Source organism: Acinonyx jubatus, chromosome D1 (assembly GCF_027475565.1).
Source record: "Acinonyx jubatus isolate Ajub_Pintada_27869175 chromosome D1, VMU_Ajub_asm_v1.0, whole genome shotgun sequence".
NCBI lineage: Eukaryota > Metazoa > Chordata > Mammalia > Carnivora > Felidae > Acinonyx > Acinonyx jubatus.
This window is the reverse complement of record NC_069390.1, coordinates 60774254-60791197: the sequence shown is the minus strand read 5'-3', so window position 1 is coordinate 60791197 and position 16944 is coordinate 60774254. Positions and strand designations below refer to the sequence as shown.

General features: G+C 52.2%; 1 protein-coding gene across 5 annotated transcripts in view; it reads left to right on the top strand.

Annotated features, from left to right (window-relative positions):
- The window catches only part of TENM4 (teneurin transmembrane protein 4), a 2866770-nt gene that overhangs the window by 2482743 nt on the left and 367083 nt on the right, over positions 1-16944 (top strand). For all 5 annotated transcript variants that reach the window (XM_053202558.1, XM_053202562.1, XM_053202561.1 and 2 more), the window contains 2 exons: positions 662-949; positions 5463-5732. In XM_053202558.1, coding sequence (XP_053058533.1) covers positions 662-949; positions 5463-5732 — 558 coding nt within the window. The remainder of the gene's footprint in view (positions 1-661; positions 950-5462; positions 5733-16944) is intronic.

Below are 16944 nucleotides of genomic sequence, written 5' to 3'. Positions count from 1 at the left end.
AGGCTCCAGGCTCTGAGCCGTCAGACAGAGCCCCATGTGGGGCTCGAACTCACAAACTGTGAGATCGTGACCTGAGCCAAAGTCAGACGTTCAACTGACAGAGCCACCCAGGCGCCCCCACAAATTCTTTTTTTTTTTAATGTTTTATTTATTTTTGAGAGAGAGAGCGAATCTGAATGCGGGACTGGAATCCACCAACCGTGAGATCATGACCTGAACTGAAGTCTGAGGCTTAACCAACTGAGCCAACCAGAAGCCCCATTTCACGAATTCTTAAGGAGCCCCAGCTCCGTGTCAGGCCCTATCCCAGCTGGGGACATGATGGGAACAAACACATGATTCCTATCTAGGGAGACTGCTGAAATCAGTGCCCTCTGGTCTTTGTTTTCAACTTCCTTGATACCCATCACCGGAGGGGAGGCTGAAGCCTCTTCCTGGCGACTAGGCGGAGTAGCAGAAAGAGGATTCATCCTCAGAGGGCCCGGGTGCAAGTGCCCCCCCTGCTACTGATCTCTTTGTGGCTGTGGAGCCCTCCCCTCTCCAAGTCTGAAGTCCCTCGTCCACAGCATGGCAGGGCGAATCCGAGGCCGGGATGGATTCGGGTATTGCCTTTGCCTCCTGGGGCCCGGGCTCAACCCTCTCTTTGGTTTCCCGGCTGCAGACCACTCAGCCCTGAGTGCGGCGAGGACCCTGTTCGTGGATGTGGAGGAGCGCGGGCCGGAGGCCATGGACGTGAAGGAGAGGAAGCCGTACCGCTCGCTGACCCGGCGCCGCGACGCCGAGCGCCGCTACACCAGCTCGTCCGCGGACAGCGAGGAGGGCAAGGCTCCACAGAAGTCCTACAGCTCCAGCGAGACCCTGAAGGCCTACGACCAGGACGCCCGCCTGGCCTACGGCGGCCGAGTCAAGGACATGGTGCCGCAAGAGGCCGAGGAGTTCTGCCGCGCAGGTGAGGGCGCCCGGGGCGGGCTGGGGGGGGGGGGGGGGGGGGGAGGGGCAGCTGTGCACCTGGGTGCGTGCGCAGGTGAGCAGACAGCTGGCGGGAGGATGCGGGCCAACACCAGGTCTCGGCTATTCTGGCTCCCAGATCTGGTCAGAGCCTGCCTGTAATTCACGCTTAGTTAAGTTCATCTTCGTGGTCACCCGGTCCGTGGGCATAAAGAGCTGGTTAGGAGCTGGGCTCGGGGCCAGACTAACTGGGGTTGCGTTCAGAACCGCCACCAGCTCTCCGGGAGGCCTCAGTCCCTATCTGTTAGATGGGCTGCACTGAATTGTGGGCTGGAGGGGCATGTTGTAAGCGGTAAGCATGCTAACATCAAGTGCGGAGTAAGTCAGTTATTCGTTTTATTACTCGTCATATATGTATCCATTCAACAGACGTGTTACCTTCTTTGCCTCAAGTATTGTCCCGGTCTAGCAAAGCGTCGCTCCTGAGATAGACCTAAAGTCTTGGTAATTGGATAGTATCTTGGCACCTGACTCCTCTCCTTCAGTTCCGGCCTACACGAGTCACCAGAGTCTGTCCATCCTACTCCAAAGTAACTTTCAAATCCATCCCTCTTCATCCACTCTGCCACTGTCCTCTCTCTCCCCAGGAGGGTTGACCACAGCCCCCCTTCACCCAGTGCTGCCACCTCTGGGCCATTCTCTGCACTGCACCTGGAGTGAAGTTGGGAATGACTCCCCCTTGTCCATAACCTGAGCTCCTTAAGCTGGCATAAGGGACTTCCCCAGATCCGTTTTTCTTCCTGGACTATTTTGTCCCCCGCCTCTCCACACCCTGCCACCCATGCTCCAACCCGCAGACCTACTCATGATTCCCACACTTGCCGTATTTGTTCCTTACCCTGGTGCTGCAGTGATTCCTGTTTTTCTGCCTGCAGACCCTTGAGCCCTCTGTGATGCCTGACGGGCTGCCACCAGTCGCTGATTCTGCCCTACCCGCTTCCCCTCCACAGCCAGGGTTAGCCAGGCAGCGTGCTGTGTAGTTTATATACATTCCGGCACTGCTATCTAATCCATACGACAACCCCGAGCTGAATCCTTTGCCCCAGATCACAGAGGTAAGAGGAGCCGGTCTCAAACGTGTATACCCTCATATAGCCTGACACCCACCTGGCCTCTCCCACAGGCCTGAATCCACATGAAAGCCTGTTTGTAATGCTGCCTCTCAGGCTCAAAAGAGGAACGATCTTTAGCTCTTTTCCAGCTTGTGCTTAAGAGCTCAGACTGGCAACTGACTGATCTCTAGTTGAATTCTGGATCTGCCTTTTTTATTGCCCTCAGCTTCTTCACCTGGGGAATGGGTTAACAGTGATCCTAATCGTAGGATGGTCATGAGGATTAATGAGGATTGTAAATAAAGTACTTGACACGGTGCCTGGTGTGGAGCAGATGCTTCAAAGATTCTGCCTACCACTCATTGCCTTCTCTGGGTCTCAACGAGGAGAAGGGACAAAAGGATATCAAAACTTGCTTCCATCTCTGTCCCGCCCATGCCTGATAGAGCTCAGTGAGCCCTGACTGGCCCAGCTTGGCCTGGATGCCACCCTAGCACAGGAGGCTGCAGAGAGGAGCCCCCTCTTGTCTTTATAAAAAATAAGAATCAGGGGCGCCTGGATGGCTCAGTCGGTTAAGCATCCGACTTCGACTCAGGTGATGATCTCGCAGTCTGTGGATTTGAGCCCCGCGTTGGGCACTGTGATGACAGCTCAGAGCCTGGGGCCTGCTTTGGATTCTGTATCTCTCTCTCTCTCTCTGCCCCTCCCCTGCTCATGTCTCTCTCTCTCTCAAAAATAATAAATAAACATTACAAATTTTAAATAAGAATCATTCCCATTTCATAGGCAGACATGGCCATGACAGTTTAGAGAGTACTCCCCCACCCATTACCTCCCGAGATCCTTAAAAATTCTGTGAGGCTAGCAGGTCATAGATTATCACCCCCACTTTAAAGACAAGAACATTGAGGCTTAGGTGATTGCAGCAGCCCAAGATCACACAAGTCGAGGTTGAGCAGGGTGATATGTCAGCCTGTGTCCTGGGATCCTCATGAAAGACGCCAAAAGGCCATAAAGTCAACAGATCATAAGGACTTCCCACATTTGGGGAAATAAATCTCCTAAGCTCACACTTCAGAGGGGCTGAGCCGGCTCCAAGGGATCGCTGAGCCCTCAGAGTCAGCCATCACGTTTCACTTCTCTGTCCACACATCTCTCAGCTCACTCATATTCACGCTGCCTCTGGCTGCTTAAAAGGGTATATAGGGCAAGCCACATGGAAACTGATGCAGCCTGGGCTGTTTATTTCACATTCTTCTGATGTGTGACTGGCTTTCCTTGAGAGGTCCAGCCCATCAGGGCAGGAGCAGGAGCTGGGACGGAGGCAGGGGACAAGACAGGGGTGGAGAAGGGAGATCAGAGAGAGGTAAATGGGGCAAGCAGTGAGTATGGTGTGCAGAGAGGATGGAGAGCAGACAGGGGATTTGGTCTCCAATGTGGAGTTTCTTCTACTTAGAAGGAGGGCACAGAGGGAGGGCAGACCGGAGGATGGCACATAGGGGATATTCAAAATATTTGACATCAGTTCTGACCCATACCCTGACCAACCAGAATGCCTGGCCACTGAGCAGAGCCCAGAGGTCCCTGCTGTGCCACATCATGGGGAGGCTGGGGGTTGTTTATGGGGAGGGGCAAGAGTAGACAGGGCGGAGGCCGGGGGCACTGGGTGGGCCCGGACATCAGTTGCCAGCCAGTATAGAACTATTTCATGACCTTAACCTCATATTAAGGCTGGAGCAACATGAACCGCCTGAGCCACAGGATTGGGGCACCCTGCCTCCACTGCAGCTCTTACTTTCCCAGCGGCCCCACTGGTCCCTCCTCCCCTGCTCCTTCCCTCTCTTTATCCATCCCCCAAAGTACTGCCAGAGTGTGTCTGCCTGTTTTCTTGAAACTTCTACAGAACATGCACCCTGTGTCAGTACAGAGGTCTGGGCCCAGAGCTGACCGGGACGCTCGGGAGCACAGGGCTTCTTTGCAGACTGATGCACACCATGGTGGTAGGGGCTCTCCCTGCTGGCTCCCCTCCTGTTCTCTGGCAGGTCCTGGCCTTGCAGGCTTTCCCACTGAGCCCTGGCCCTGGTTGCAGGAATCCTTCAAAGCTCAGGCATCTATGCTCCCCTCTTTACTCCTTTCTCCAAGTTCACTCTCCTCTGCAAACCTGTCCTCTGAGCTCCCACCTTCTGCCTGTGTGTTCCCAGAACATTCTCCGTGGATCTCCCCTCTTTGGACTTCCACCTGTCATCGTGTATTTGGTTGTAGCTCCCCCACTTGCCTGGAAAGGCAGGCACCACGCCCTGCTCATTGCTGTTTGTCTGTAAACCCACGGCCAGTTGGAATTGGCTTAAATGTGGGAGCTACCTGATTATAAAGCCATTTCCCAGAGAAGTGGTTTAATTGGAATGGGACCATTAATGCCTCTGTCCACCCCTTCTTCTTCATCCCCCAAACACTCATGGGAATATTAGAAATACACAGGAAGCCGTCCTTGAACAGACGTTGAGCCAACATTCAGGTGCAACATGGAGGCTGTGTTTTTCCTGGAAGTTACCATTCCCTTTGTTGCTCAAATGCTAATCCCCCAGTGAACTCCCCTCACCCACCTCTTCACTGACCTCAGTCCTGGATGTTTCCAGACCTCCCCGAGCCCTCAAGACTTCTCCACAATCCAGCTCTGTGTGCTTGGCTCCCTGGACTGCTCCAAAGCCTGCAGATCCCCGCCATGGTCCCGGCCCTGCCTAGCATGAGGAAGCCCGTGGTGTTGCTTGGGGCCCCCTTTCCTCTGCCAGTCACCATCTTCATTGTCGTGTTCTAGGCTTTCCCGACTTGACCAGAAAGGACCTTCTGGTCCCAGGGCAGCCATCTGCATCTCATCAACTAGGCGTCCACTGGGCTCAGGAGTGCTCCTTTCTGGCAAGTCCTCTCTCGATCAGAAGAAGAGACCTAAGGCTCAATTTAACAGACATCTCCTGAGCCCCTACTGAGTCCCACATTTTGTTCTAGGCGCAGGGATTGAGGAATGAGCATGACAGGTTCCCTGCCCCTGCTGAAGTCATCACCAGCAGAAGGGTCAGGCCTTTGGTTCTACTGTGCAGGATGACTAGGGCCAAGGACTCTCAGAATGGGCTTGAATACAGGAAGAAGCAAGGACTCCCGCCCAGGGTGTAGGTATTAGGGGAGACCTCACAAAGGAGGGGCCATGTGCGTTGGGGCTTAAAGGAAGTGGAGGAGTTGGGCTGATGGGGGAGGGGCAGAAGGAGCCGTTTCGGCAGTGGGGCACGTGGGCAGAACACCACACAAGCTCACCAGACAACAGTGAATCCTGGGGTGGGCGGCCCGGTTTCTGGTGGGGAGACCCCTGCTCAGGAGACCCTAACCAAGCTTACCTGCATTTCCTCCCAGGAGCCAACTTCACCCTGCGTGAGCTAGGGCTGGGAGAGGTGACGCCCCCTCATGGCACCCTGTACCGGACAGACATAGGCCTCCCACACTGCGGCTACTCCATGGGGGCCAGCTCTGATGCCGACGTTGAGGCCGACACTGTACTGTCCCCTGAGCATCCCGTGCGGCTCTGGGGCCGGAGCACACGGTCGGGGCGCAGCTCCTGCCTGTCCAGCCGGGCCAACTCCAACCTCACGCTCACCGACACTGAGCACGAGAACACCGAGACCGGTGAGTGGCCACCTTGGCCTGTGCCAGGTGCCGGGGTTTTAATTACAATATTGATTTTCTGCTCCATCGCTTGGGGCTCCGGTAAAGTTGGTGAAAAATTGCTTTGCTCTCAGTGGTCAAAAGTCAGAGCCTTTTGCACGGTCACACAAAACACCTACCCACTGGTGACACAGCAGAGATTGGGTCACTGCTCTTTGTTTTCGGGTTTTCAGATTGGGAGGTGCCTCAGGCACAGGGTTATTACTTGCAAGGTGCCTGTGGTGGGGGCAGGGGGGGCAGTGGTAACGGATCTCCAGCAGCTTGTTCTCTGTTGCATCAGCCATGTCTGGTCCTTCCTGAATCCCTCTCCGTCTCCAGCCTCCAGGTGCTCAGCAGTCCTGGGGGGTCTCCACCGGGGGCGCCCTCCCCCCGTATTTCAGGCTGGTCAGAGGATGGCCTTGAACAAAAACTGTCATGTTGGGGTAACTCAAAGCCTGAGGGTTTGCTCCAGCTTTCCCCCGATCTCATGTGCAGATCTGGGGACGTGCAGGTTCTGGGCTTGATCACACCCTCACCTCTGCACCCCTTCCTCCAAGGCCCAAGAGATGTTGTGGGAGAAAAAGATGGCAGCTCGTTCACATGTCTCCTTGGTACAGGGGAAGGGCGGGAACCCGGTTTCAGGTTTCCCTCCTTACTTTTGGGACCTCTTTGGCAGATGTCTAAGGGGCTCTGGGTTAGTTGCAGCCCTGCGGTCTCCCTTCTCCGGTGCTTTGTGCCCAGCCACACTCTGGGCAGCTTTGTGGACCCGGGCCAGAACTGAGGAGGCCACTGCTGGGTCTGGCAGCACAGCCTTGGGGAGGGGAGTGGAGACAGGGACAGCCCCTCTGCCCAGGGGAGTGGGGAGGGCTTTTGGTCTCAGAAGTCCAGGAAGGGGATGTGCTAGTGCTTCCATACCAGGGTGGGAAGGGCAATGGGAGTGAAAACTGGAAAGGCCGAGCCGGGCACCAGTGCCCCCTACTGGTTTCCAGCTCCGAGTGCAGGATCCTCCTAATTCCTGTGCAGGCTTCCCCAGAGGCGTGTGTTGGGGAGGGGGGCGAGGGTGGAGACCAGGTCAGAGGTGAAGTCTTAGGCAGGTTAATCTCTAAAAAGGATGCTGTAGCTAGGTTATACACAACAGAGTCCCAGATTTGAGTCGGGCAGGAGACTAGGTAAGGTCAGGGTCAGGTGGGAAATTTATTTCCTTAAAGAGTCAGGTGCAGCAGAGTTCCAAATATCCATTCCACCAGCCCTCCTAGAGAGCTCGGAAGTTTTCCTGTGGGAGCCTGTGCACCTGTCTGAGGGGTGAGGGAGCAGCAGTGCCTGGATACTGGCTTGGCCTTGTCACCTTCCCTTGCCCTGTGAGGAGGACAATGACCTCAGCACCGAGGGAGATCCCCCTCTTTGCAGTGACAAGCCATCCACCTTCCCACCTTCCCAGCTTCCCACCAAGGCCCAAGCCAAGGCAGCAGCCCCTGTGCCCCCCACTCTCGCCATGCACTGAACAAGAGCACGGATTTGATATGTAAGGCCTTTATAGAGAAAATGGTCTCTGATCAGGAGGCAGGGAGCCTCAGTTCCATTATTGACCCGGAGTGTGGCGCTGGATAAGTTGGATTCTTTCTCTGGACCTCTGTTTCCTTTTCCCCATCTGTAAAGTAAGTAGTTTTAAACAAAATCAGCATTTCCTGTATCTGAGAATGTTAATAGTTCTTAGGGTGGGGTGGGGATGACAGCAGGAAAGTGCCCTGTGGTCAAATAATGTAGGAAACATATGTTGTTTTAAGCCGATTTCTTTGCTGCAGGACTTCTCAGAGCCTTTAATCTATTAACGTGCCTGCTAATGGGTAAACCGCCAAGGAGAGACATACGCAGCATCCCCCAAATTGATGTGAGCGTGGAGCACTTTGCTCTCAGAGCATCTGATGGGTTCGGTGTTCTAATGAACGCTTTTGGGGAAGAGCTGAGCTGAAGGACCCGCAAGCCCTTCTAGATCTGGGATTCTGTGATCTGAAGTGCTTGTGTTAAGATGGAAGCTCACAAGAAGAAAATGATAATATGATAATAGCAACGTTAGCAGTCAGCAGCTGCTGCTAACCAGCGGCCCCCAAGCAGTGCTGATGCTTTAGTTCTAGGATCTCATTTCCCCCCAGGAACACTGCTTTGAGGTAGGTTGTATCGTCCCCATTGCGCAGAATAAGGAGACTATGGCACTGAGAGGTTAAGATACCTGCAGAAGTCACATCACTAACAAGACAGGATTTGAACTCAGGCCTTCATGACTCTAAGATCTTTATTCTTGTAGCCCTAGTGACCGTGAATTTCCTCTGCAGCGAAGTACTTAGGTTGTTTGCTCTTTTGCAGGCCTCTGGCCATGGTGACAAATGATCATTTTTCCACAAAGTCATGACAGAGTGAGGTGCACGCCGCCCACATTATTGTATATTCCCTAAGAGCTGAATTGGAGCTGAATTAAGCCTCTGTTGGGTGATAATGACATGGTCGAGGAGCCTCAAGAGCTTCAGCCTTTGATAACAGGGACGGGAAATTGATAACAGGGACGGGAAATGGCTGCCTGCTTTCCCTGGCCGGGCCACCTCTTCCTTCTCTTCCGATGGTCTGTTTCAACACTGGCTGCCACACTCAAGCCTTGCTGTGCTCAAGGAAGACAGGCAGGCGAAGGAGGTGGACAGGTGACTCTAACAGAGATGCCCTGACCTCCGCAGCCCTTCCAGGCCTGGACTCCCCAAGCCCAGACACCCACAGCTGCCCACGTGCTTGTCCACTTGCCCCTAGGTGGAAAGCTACGCTAACAGCTTTGTTATCCTCGGGTCTAAATAGTGACAGTGAATCATACTGACAGTGCGTGAGCCGTAGGAATGGCTCCCTTTTGTCTACTGATGAAGTGGGCAGCGCTGTTGTGTGCCCCGTTGTCTCCCCAGCTTACAGCTGAGGACCGGGGCTCTGGGAATGAAGGGGAAGAGCTGACACCAGGCCCTACCCAGGAGTCTGGTTCTGTCCTGTCTGCTCTCCCTCCCTTCTCCATGCCCCTCCCATCTCCTTCCCCCTCCTCTGCCCTCCTCTCTCTGTCTCACATTCATCCCCTCCCCTAGTTCTCCTTCTTTGATGAGAACTTGGGTCTTGCCACCAGAACAGGACCCTATTGCACTGGGTACATTAGCCAGACACCTCAGAGTGTGACCGCTTTCCAGAAGTACAGGGGAGCCATACGGAGGGCCCATCATGTGTCAAGCCACCGCTCATGTGTGATTGCCTTTAATCCTCATGACAGTGCCATGGCATTCCCATTTCCCAGATGGGGAAACTGAGGCTCCAAAGAGTCTCCTGGCGGAGACGGTGGAGCTGGGAAGTCAGCAGGTCACCAAAGCTTGGGTGGGAACTCAGATCTTTCAGTCCTATAATCCGAGCTCCTTGCCCACCTCCATTTGAATCAGCGAGTGTTAGACTCTCAGTTGAGGCCACCAAAAATACGTGACCACGTTCTCAGAGATCTTTACCAAATGTGAAATGCAGAGTAACTCCAGCAACTTCCAGCCACAGGAAGGAACATCAACTCTGCCTACCCACCCAGCCTCGCATTAGTCAATAGTAATTGTCAACAGTATTGATAGTGGTGGAGGGTTTTGCTGAGGTCATGGCGATGCTGCATGCAGCTGCCATCAATAATAACTTTTATGGGGTCCATTAAAGCCAGTTTCTGCCCCTGAAGGTTAATGTCAGCAGCTTTTATGTCACTGCTTAATATCCAAAATAAATACAGAATTGACTGGGTAATGTAAACACAAATTTTCTGCACCACGGCCGTCAGGCAGAGCCAGCCCTCGGGCCTCCTCTGCTGAGTGGGGCCAGCAGGCTAGGGGATGGCATGGAGAAGTTGGCACCAGGCCAGGCACACAGTTGGCATCAATAAATGTTTTTAGAAAGCAAAGGTTGCGATTCGAGCTCCGTTCCCAACTGCTGGATCAGTCTGACAACAACGTCTCTGTTGTAGATGCATATTGTAATTCACTCTATACCTATCCCAAGCTCCCTCAGTGTGCTGGGCATGATTCTGGAGTCAGGAGTCTAGATGAATAGCAGGGAGGTGGAGATAGGACGACCTTGGGTCTCTGTCTGCAGCGGAGGTATAGCAGGCACTGTTGCAGGGTTGAAAGAGCAGCAGTTCTGGAGTCTAATGAGGAGCTCTGCTCTCCTCTCCTGATTGTGCCCTGTCCAGCTCTGAAACCTTGGGCAAGGCCCCTCGGCTCCCCCAGCCACGGCTTCCTCATTTCTAAGACAATGTGGCGGTGGTTACCAGGGGCCAAGAGAGCAGGGAATGGGGAGTTAGGGTTTAATGGATGCGGAGTTTCAGGTAGGGATGCTGTAAAAGTTCTGCAGATGAATAGGTGACGGTCACACAACAATGTGAATGTACCTCATGCCTCTGGACTGTACTGGTTTAAAGGGTTATGTATGTTGGGGTACCTGGGTGGCCCAGTCGGTTAAGCGTCCAACTTCGGCTCAGGTCATGATCTCATGGTCCGTGGGTTCGAGCCCTGCGTCGGGCTCTGTGCTGACAGCTCAGAGCCTGAAGCCTGTTTCAGATTCTGTGTCTCCCTCTCTCTCTCTGCCCCTCTCCCACTCGCGCTCTGTCTCTCTCTGTCTCAAAAATAAATAAACATTAAAAAAAAGGGTTATGTATGTTTTACCACAATAATTAAAAGAAAACAGAATCAGCATGTCTTCTTTCCTCGATGCGTTACTATGAGCCTACGCTATACCTGTGAAGCATGCAGTCTGTGTTGGTCCTTAACTGATGCTGGCTATTGATATTAATTTTTTAAGGAGCTGTGGAATGATGGTAAAAGTAGCCATTGGTCTTACCCTGAGGGTGCAAAGGCTCATTCCTTCATCTCACTCTTGTTATGCACGTGGGCTTGAAGGCCAAGTAGGATTTCACTGAGCATCAGGGATCTAGAGAGAGGCATTCCCGGTAGAGAAAATTGCACCAGGCGAGGCTTAGAGGCATGTGAAGAAGCAGGCGGGGGGGCGGGGGGTGGTCTGGGGAATTGTGAGAATTTACTCTGTGCTTTAATCCCAGAGGCGAATTGAGAAATGCATTTAGAAAAGAAATGATGAACAGAATCACAGTTACCCCAAAAGTATCAAGCAGCCTGGGTGTCAAAAGGGAAATTATTGGTTAACCTAATTAGGCAGCCAAATTGCTTATTCAGAGTCAGAAGATTAGGGGAGCATCTCCAAAGCACAGTGAGAAAGAAGCTCATTACCAATTTAACTCAATTTATCCTCTACCCTCCGTAGCCCCATGCTCATGAGACTTGGTTTAAAAAATCTATAAGCATATCTATCATTAATTCCCTGAGAGGCCAGAAACTGCAGCTACCCAGCCATTGTGTGCATAAGGCTCCATCTTCTAAGGTAGGAAGCCAGGCTCCCTCAGCCTGAGAAGTTGGACAGCTGGGTTTGACTGCACTTCTGCCTCATGAGCTGCCCATACTCCCTTTCAGGAACACGGAGGAATTAGGGAATTCGACTCTCCACCTGGGCAGCTATCCATGGACAATGAGTGCTGTAAGGCCCCAACTTCCAAAAAAAGCATTAGAAACAGCCTATTAGAGAACCCGAGAACCCGAGAATCTGAGAATCCAGGAGCTAGAAGGAACATAGAGACAACAAGCCCATTAACTCTTAGCCTTTCCTCAATTTCCAGGCGAGGAAACTGAGATTCAGAAAGGTGACTTGCTGAAGGTTGCACAGCTAGTAAATGGCAGAACCAGGGTCTGAGTCCAAATCCGCCTCTCCTCAATACCCGTGATCTTTCCTAGCCACTGCACTCCACAGTTTGTTCTGTTTTATAGAAACATGTTTTTATTAGTTCAACGTGTACAATATGTATATAATCTAGGAGGTGATTCTAGCTGTTTTCAGAACATAATGTTCTTTGTCAATGTGAGAAGCTTGCAGAAAAGAAACCGAATCCATAACCTGTTAGAGTTGATGTGGAGCTAGAGATCATACCAGGCCACTCTCAGATTGTGACCTGCTGGACAAAAGACATTTAGAGTAGGGATCATAGAGGTTTAAGAGAAAAATTCCAACCAGAAGGTATCTGAGAAGGTTTTATGGAAGAAGTTCTGGCCACTGGGCTTTGAGGGGTGGAAAAGACTAACAGGTGAAAAGGGGGAAGAAAGGGCGTTGTCTGTAGACAAGGCATGAAGGTGGACAAGTAAAAGGTGTGTCCCACAAAGTTAGAAGATAGGAGTATAACTGAGAACATGGGAAGGGGATGTGTTCGGAGGGGACGTTGGAGAGTGAGCAGGATCCTGTCATTTAACAACTATTTATTGAGCACCTACTATGTTCCAGTTACTGTTTTAGGTCTTGGGGTCCCAGCATGGTCGATACAGATGAAACCACCCACTGCTCAGTGGGGAGACTGATGATAAACAAGTGTAAAAACTAAATGCTGCAGGATATAATGAAAAAGGGGAGAGGGAATTCCAGGGTGAGAGCAAGGTTGCGGTTCTAAACATGGTGGTCAAAGAAGGCTTCACTGAGAAGGTGATGTTTGAGGTAGGCATGGGAGTAAGTGGTGAGGACATCTGGAAGAAAAGCAATCCTGGCAGAAGGGTGGGCAGGTTCAAAAGCCTTGAGGCAGAAGCGTATCTGGCTTGTGTGAAAAGTAGCAATGAGACCAGTATGGCCGGGGTAGGGGAGATGTCAAAGAGGCGATGTGGGGCAGGCCATTGCATGAGCAGTCATGGGAGGGTCCTGAGCTGAGGAGTGACAGGTTATGATTGATGCTAAGACAGGAGCATTCTGGAAGCTCTGTTGAGAGTAGACTCTAGTGGGCCATGTCAACGTAGGAGGCTATTGCTATAATCCAGAGAGAGAGGATGGGGCTATGACAAAGAGGAAGCGTGGAGGCAGTGAAGACAGTATCTGGGCCTGGAGAAGGGAACAAGCCACCTCTTCCCTGGTCCCTCCAGGGCCTTGTAGCAGCGAGGGAGACCTCCATACTCAGATTCTGTGACCGAGATGGGCTCCCGGGTACTCTCAGGGGAGGGACACGTTTGACCCTTCTCCTAGCCTCACAGCTCCTTTGGCCCAGGAGCCGGGTCCTTGAATACTGGCCTGTCCCGTGCCGCACCCCGTGCTCTCTCATGGCCGTGGCTGTGAGCCAACCCCCCTGCCCGTCCCTCATCCCACCCTCCGACCCGCTGCTGACCTTGCTGCCTGACTCCCACTCCCAGCCTTGCCTGACCTCCCACATGAGACTCTTGGCACCATCTTGTTTTGTTATTATCTTGGCTTCCCTTCAGCCATATTTCCATAAAACCCTTCCTTCTGGCCGGGTGCCTCAAACTGCCTTGGTGAAGTGTGACACAGGGCCTCCTCTCCGTAGCTTCATGTCTGCTAGAATTGCCTAGGATCTGGAAGCCAGTATCTGACAGCCACGAACAGTGTTGCTCTTGGGAGTTCCTTGTAAGGGGACTTTAAGGAGTCCTGGCCCAGTTTCAATGCTCCCCAGTCCGCGAGGCACTGGCGAGCTTCATTGCTCTCCCTGGTGGGCAGAACACGCTAATACAAGAGCACCTTCCTTCCGCACTGGGAAGAGGAAAAGCGAGATAGGGAGATTCAAAGCTATGCTAAATTAAGATAGATTGCATTCTCGAAACTAGGCTAGGACCCGCCGTGTGCAGAGAGGTACAGCAAACCACAGTTTTGCTTTCAATTTGAGCCAACACGATTCTCAACTCGTTGGAAGCAATGATGTGCGCAGTGACAAACTTCCTACCAGAAGACGTTTTCCAGGCATCTTTTTTTTCCCATCAGTAAGCCCAGCTCTGTCCCGGGAGAATGGATCCTGGGCCTGTTTCAACTGCATCTAATCCAGGATGACTTCAGGGGGGAAGGGAGTAACTGGTGGTGGGGAAAGAGCTCCCTTACCCACGGGAGCCTCGTTCCAGTGCCAGGGTGTGTGGAGTCCAGGGACAAACCTGGTTTCAGTTTTAGCCTCTGTCACCAGTCCCAGTGTGACCCAGAGCAAGCCACTCCTCCTCTCCAGGTATTAGTTTTCCCATCAACCAGATGAGGTTATTGGAATCTCGGGCAGCAAGATGACTTGGAAGGAGAATGGGCTTTGGGGTTGAACTCAGAATCCCAGCTTAGCCGCTCAGGAATCGGGTGATTTTTGTGCAACCTACTGGATCTCACCGGGCCTCGGTTTCTTCATCTGCATTGTGGCAATGGACATGTGCCTACCTCCTAAAGTTGTAATGAGGCTGAAAGGTGACTGTGCACACGAAGGGGTCAATACTGTGTTTTCCAAACTGGGTCACGACCAATCCCGAAATAAAGGCTGTGGCTCAGCACAATCATTTAAAATAGCATTAGCAAAGAGAACCGAGAGGAGCAGAATGGAGTTCATAGCACATAGTGAGGAAAGTCAGTTTGTGAATTTTTATTTTAATTATCCTTTACACGCAGCACCTGCACTAGGTCAACCGGGTCATCACCTACAATGTGTTTCTTACTGAGGGGTTCAGTTAGAAAAAAAGTTTAAAACTAAAAAACGGTACCTGGCACATAGCAGGACTTTGTGCACGTCAATTCCTTTCCTTCAAGAACCCCTTAGGTTGAAGATTCCACAATCCATGATGTCACAGTCTTGTCCAAAAACTGTTGACATCGGTACTTCTAAGGCCCCCTTACTGAGAATGAGTATAGATTTGTCAGGGCCTCACGATTCAGTAGAAGGAGGCTGGGCTCTGGGATCAGGTCGACTTGCCCATCGTCACATGGCGTGAATGATGATAGAGCCGGCATCCCTGGTTTGTAGACCCCAGCCATCTCTCCTATGAGAATGGCCAGTGGGGTGGCTAACATGCCCTAGGGTAACGGTGAGCTGTGAAGACAGCAGGAAAGGCACCCCCCAGACAGGAAGAGCTGACTCAGGAAGATACAGGGGACTGGAGGAGCCATCCCTGCGTTCACCTAACCAGCTGAATCTCTCTACTCAGCACAAAGGCAACCGGAGAGGGACCTGGGCACATCTACATGCGCACCACAGGCAGCTAGCGCGTTAAGTAAAATTTGCCTTCCCCCGACCCGGGGATGCTTGTTACAAATTTAATTACACACCAATCAACCCAAACAGATTGACTACAGCATAGCAATGGCTTTCTTTCCTTTGACTTTGGGCCAGAGAGAAGCATGTGGAACATGTGACAGTGTGAGGAAGGGCTCCTGGGAGTTCATGTGAGCCTGACACATGAAGCGTAGTGCAGAGAGGTTAACAGTGCTTACTCACAGGATGTGGATCCAGACTCCGGGCAAACCCCACAACATACCTCTTCAGGGGAGAGGTCTCAGAGAAAGCCAGGCCCTCCCCTACACTCTTCCCAAAGTGGCAGGGAGCCACTCAACTCCCAAGAGGTTGCTCCCAACCTCTTCTGATGGCAGGGAGCAGCAATGGTGAAGATAAGGAGCATTCAGCCAGCAGCCAGAAGCCTCAGGTCTGACACCCGGCCGTGTGCACTGTTCAGGACATAGCAAACAGCTTGTCCTGGCTGAGCCGGTGGGGATTAAGAGGAGATGAGGCCAGAGAGAAAGACTGGGCCCCATCATGGCAGAGGACAGCTGAAAACTGCTGGCTCAAGAGCTCAGCCTTTCCCCTGAAGGTCGTAGGGAACCACACAAAAGGTTTAAGCAGGGAGAGGTCAAAGGGGGCAAATGCTTTCCCTGATCGAGGTGAGGACGTCAACCAACAGGACAGAGTTTGTTCTTCCCATTCTGCTGTGATGAAATTGCCCCTCGCGCCACTGTGCGTGGGGTGGTGTCCTAAATTCATGCTGAAGCTCTCACCCCTAGTGTGATGGTAGGTAATTAGGTTTAGATGAGGTCGTGAAGGTGGCACCCTCGTGGTGGGATTAGTGCCTTTAGAGGACGAGGAAGAGGGAGACGTGGCTGTCTCCATGCACGTGCAGGGAGGAAAATCCATGTGAGCACGTGGCAGGAAGGCCACCATCTGCAAGCCAGGAAGAGAGTTCTCACCAGAACCTAACCATGCTGGCACCCTCCAGAGCTGTGAGAAAATGTATTTCTGTTGTCGAAGCCAGGCTGTGGAATTTTGTTATGGCAGCCCAAGCTGACTAAGACAGGCTTCGAAAGCTTAAGTAACTTGCCAGCCAGGAAGTCACAAAGCTGATACCTAACACAGGGCTGTTGAAATCCAAAGCTCTTACCCCTGCCCGTGCTGCCGCCTCCGGGAGACAGGAATGCAAAACTATTCGAGGGGAAGAGTGCCAACGGTTTTCTGAGTTAAAAAGGTGCCAGCATGCAAGACCATCCCCTCGAACAAAACGAAACAAAACAAAAACAAAATGCTTGGTAATTCACACCTTTAAGCACAGGCTCCGGAGAGCCAGACTGCCTGGATTTGAACACCAGCTCTTCAACTTACTAGCTGCGTCACACAGCGTCACACAGGCGAGTTTCTGAATCTCCCCATGCCTCAGTTTCCTCGCCAGCACAACGGGAATAATTCTCCTGTCTCCCTCATGGGATTAAATGAGCCCAGAGGGTTAAAGCACTTAGAATAGTGCCTGGTGCATAGGAAGTGCCGTATAAGCTTAGGCTGTTGTTGTTATTAATTGTGCGGCACTTTGTGATTTACGAAGTGTTCTCACATTCTGTTCAACATTTGCAGCAGCCTTGGAGACAGATATCTGTGTCGTCATTGTTTTGGAAGTGCTCTGAGATCACACGGCTGGGAAGTGGTCGGGATGGAATTCAACCCCGGGTCCCTCTGACCCCACACCCACACACTGTTGTCCGTAACTGTAACTGGCAGCTGGCCCCAGCCTGGCCCCTTCCGCCAAAGATGCCTCCCCGGCTACCGGGGCCTGATTTTGCTCAGGCCCGTTTCTCCCAGTCGCACTAGGAGAAGGATCTCAGCCTGGGCTCTTTGTTCAGGAAGAAACTTCCTTTCAAATAAAGAGCCGAACCCTCTATGTTCCAAATACTGAAGAGCACTTTTCTTTCCACTGCCACTCGGCAGCCTGGCTCCTAAATGAGTTTTCTGTGCTCAGCTTTGTAGGACCTTAGCTACAAAACAAATTGCTTTTCTGAATGTGCCTCCAAAAAGCAAATAATCATATGGAGCAAACCAGGT